Consider the following 3801-nt stretch of genomic DNA (forward strand, 5'->3'; position numbering starts at 1 on the left):
TTGGAATAGGCTCAACTTTGGAAACAATAGCTTTTCTAAGCAATATAGATAAGCAATTAGTGAGAATACAGATCTAGATAAGTATCAGTGTGTCACTAATGATAAAAATTCAATCTGTGATTCCTGTAAGAACCATTTTGTAGTACTGAAGCAAACACGAGCTGTCAAAAATGATAAGTGAAGATCCAGTATTTATTTAGCAAAGAAGCCTCGGTTACAATAGAGAACTAAGAGCTGAATGATTACAAGAAATCCTATTCAGATCTATAATTAATCATATCAACAATAAATAAAGAAGACAAGGAAGTTGCACAAAAAGGATCATATGCATTCACTTTCTACTGCCATCTTCTGTTTCTTCATATCCTTCTAACAACTATACTGAAGGACTGAAAATGATCCGACCAATTAAATTGAAGAACTTGCTCGCACGCAGTGCGAACACACACACACGCTCGCACGCGCACAACAACAACAACAACAAGAATCATTCAGTCAATTGCAAAACTTCCATCAAAAGGTTTAATTATCCATCACAAACATCTAAAAGGTGGATACATTTCATCTTGTAATACAACATTCAAGCAACTAACACTACAAAAGCCTCATAAATCAATTTATTTCGGATCAGTCTTCAGGCTCTCTAAAGAAGGAAATTTCCGAGAAATTCTAACCTCACCAGAGGTACCCAGGGATCTTGATGCGGATGAAGAGCATGATCATAGCATAAGCAATGACGACTGCGCCGATGCCGAATCCCGCAAAGGAGAGGCGGATACTACGAGCGCGGTTGCGGTCGAGGGCGAGGTCCATGAGGATGATCCCGACGCCGCCGAGCACGAACATGAAACCAGAGGAGAGGCCCTCGATGATGTACTGCATGTTGACGCGGCCCTGGAGGAAGACGACGGGTTTGACAGCGCCGGTGACGGGGTCCTGGGTGCTGCCGATGCCGGGGGGCTCGACGATGACGTCGTATATCAGGCCGGAGACGACGGCGAAGTAGGTGAGGAGGACGAGGGAGAAGACGGTCATGGGGGAGGGGAGAGAGAGGGAGGAGGGGAACCTGAGGCGGGTACGAGGGGGGCGGAGGAAGGAATAGGGGAGGTAGCGGAGGATGTGAAGGAAGGGATCGATGGAGGAGAGATCGGACGGTGAGGAGGAGGTGGAGGACGGGGGAGGGGTGGTGGTGGTGGCGGGGTGATCGGATCTCGAGCGCATCGTGAGAGATGGGGTTGAAGCAGAGGTTTGGTTTTGGGAAATTTGTTAGGGTTGTGTTATAGTTTGTTTTGGTGGCTGTACAGCAGGCTGTCGAAATTACGGGTTTTTAAAAATTCTATCAAAAAATTCGTCTCCAAGATCCAATGAGCTAAAGTTACCGGTTACCGAGTTAGACTATCGAGATATGAAATAACTTCACAAAAAATGATAGCTCGCAAAAGTTTTCACAGCCCAGATACAACAATCTGTAAAATATTACAGCCTTTTTATTTAGTTTTTCCTCGAGATCTACACTTGTTCCATAATTTAAGTCATGTATCATTTTTTCTAAATTATCATACTCATTTTCGTTATCGTCAATTTCTTTTATATTGTTAAGTTCAATAATGTCCTCTCCATGTGTTACCTAATAGATGTATGTTGGTAAAATTCCATATATAATTAAGTGATAGTTGACCTCTTTTCGATTCTTTATGTGAGCACTATTTCATTATTGACATGGACACAATATTTGATCTTCATGTGTTAAAATCCAAAAATTTCTCAACTCCTGTATACTCATTGCTTCATCTATCATTATTTTCCATCCATCTCTTATCTATTTGATCTATTTGCAATCTAGGCAATAAAAAAATTTACAATTAATGATATACATATTGTAGTATCACTAATAAAAGAAAATAAAATTATGTTATCAAGTCACAAGCTAGCTTACTCTTCAAAATATCCGTACAATTCTTAGTTAAAAATTAGAGCGTAGCAGTAATTGCACGGTTTACGAAAGCAAAGTACTATTTAAAATTAAGGGATAATTTCCTTTTCACATTCTAAACTGTCATTCATTTTCATAATGACCCTTTGAATTTTTTTTGGGTACACATTGACTCCCTAAACTATTAAAAATATCTCACCCCCCTAACGTCGTTGACGGAATTTATGAATTAACCAAATTGTCTCTCCACTTATAATAATGACGAGTAATTAAGTAGTTTAGCTAATATTAAATATTTCAATTTTTTTAAATTACTTCATTGTCGTTGTGTCCCTCCACTTTTCTCCCTCTCCTCTCTCTCTCTCTTGATCACCAACACCATCTCCTCCTAGATGGTCGATCGAGCCCAATCACCAATACTATATCCTTCCTAAAGTCGATGTCGACTTTGCCTTCGCCGTCAAACGAGGTCATCGAGGTCGGGAAATGAAAAAGCTGTCGGCAATGACTCCTCCAACTCGATATCGCGCGACATTTGCTCGCTGGCCTTGGAGAGGCTAGACTGTGTTCTTGGTGGACTTGTGGAGAGTGCAGTTGATGTCCTTTTTGGAGGTTTTGGTTGGCTTGGAGATGGAATTGAGCACCTTCTTGGGTTGGATCTTGGCTAGATTGGTAGTATTCGACTTAGCAATCTTGATAGATTGGCGGATTTGGTGGAGTTGAAGGTCTTGCTGAGCTTGGTGAGCTTAATTTTGGTGGCGAAGGAAGAGGAGATGGTGATAGTGGTGGAGTTGGTCTTATTCGACTCCAAGATAGGTTTTTTCTTAAGGGGTGACAGCTTCAAGACTGAGATTAGCTTGTCATCTTCGTCGTTGGAGGTAAGGTGGAAAAAGAGGAGCAAGAGGAGTAGGTTGGTGGTTATGATAAAACCAATATCACACATACTATTTAGATTGTTCCAACTCTAGTATACCAAGTAAAGAGGGAAAACTAGCCTCACTATACCGATCATGGCTTCTATGTAACACTCTAAAATTACAACAACAAAAAAACGCTAGCGCACGCGCCGAGCATGTGCGTGCATCCTGCTAGTGTCCTTCTCCTCTCTTTCTTCTCCTTCTTTCCTCCTTGTCGTGCATGCCATCGACGCTCCCCACTCTATTTCCCTCCAACCCACCATCTCTCCTCCCTCTCCTTCTCTTGTGTTGCCGACGTCGGAGCCGACGAAGCCCCAGACTAGGAGCCGATGGAGCCAACCACATGATCCCCTCGATAAGCCCCTAACCCACTATTAAATTCCAGTAAATCCACCATTTTCCCTTGCCGTCATCGGAGTCCTCGGCGGCCGACGACTTCACATCTAGCTGCCGATCTGGGAGCTTCGATGGGAGGGGCGGGGGGTTCTCTAGATGAGCTTCAGGCCCTTAGTGAAAGGAGGAGGGACCTCCATGGGCCGGCCATGGAGCGCGCCTTGCTGCCCCATCGACCACTCCTAGTCGCGGGGCAAGCTGCTCCCACTCCCTCGTAGGCGGGGAGGATGGACATCGGCTCCGTGCGGGCTCGAGCTATACCCCATCGCCGTCGAGCCCTCCTCTCTTCTTTTTCTTTCCCTTTACTTACCCCTCTCGATCGCCGTACCTTACCCAACCGTGTGGCTGCGCTGCCGGCACTGTCAACCTTGGTGGTGGCCGCGTCTCCTTCCTCAATCTCCTCCTCTCTTTTCCCTCCCCTTCCCTTCGGCTAGCCACCCACCCCAGGTGAGGGTCGCAGGCTATCGACCTTAAGGGTGGGCTAGCGGCGGCGTGGGCCACTAGCAATGTCGGGCCCCTTCTCTCTTCCCTCTGTCCCCTTCCCTTGGAAGGGGATGG

The 3801-nt window shown here is 45.1% G+C and overlaps 1 protein-coding gene across 1 annotated transcript; it reads right to left on the minus strand.

Annotated features, from left to right (window-relative positions):
- Positions 1–490: 490 nt before the first annotated feature.
- Positions 491–1294, minus strand: LOC140765204 (uncharacterized). The gene has a single exon (XM_073104163.1). The coding sequence runs from the start codon at positions 1219–1221 to the stop codon at positions 676–678; it is 546 nt and encodes a 181-aa protein (XP_072960264.1). The 5' UTR covers positions 1222–1294; the 3' UTR covers positions 491–675.
- Positions 1295–3801: the final 2507 nt, after the last annotated feature.

The sequence above is a fragment of the Typha angustifolia genome, chromosome 8 (assembly GCF_048772165.1).
Source record: "Typha angustifolia cultivar Huaian chromosome 8, ASM4877216v1, whole genome shotgun sequence".
Taxonomy (NCBI): domain Eukaryota; kingdom Viridiplantae; phylum Streptophyta; class Magnoliopsida; order Poales; family Typhaceae; genus Typha; species Typha angustifolia.

What these genes read in the sequence shown, in the direction of transcription:
- LOC140765204 (XM_073104163.1), bottom strand. Translation starts at nt 1,221, where the DNA reads ATGCGCTCGAGATCCGATCACCCCGCCACCACCACCACCCCTCCCCCG.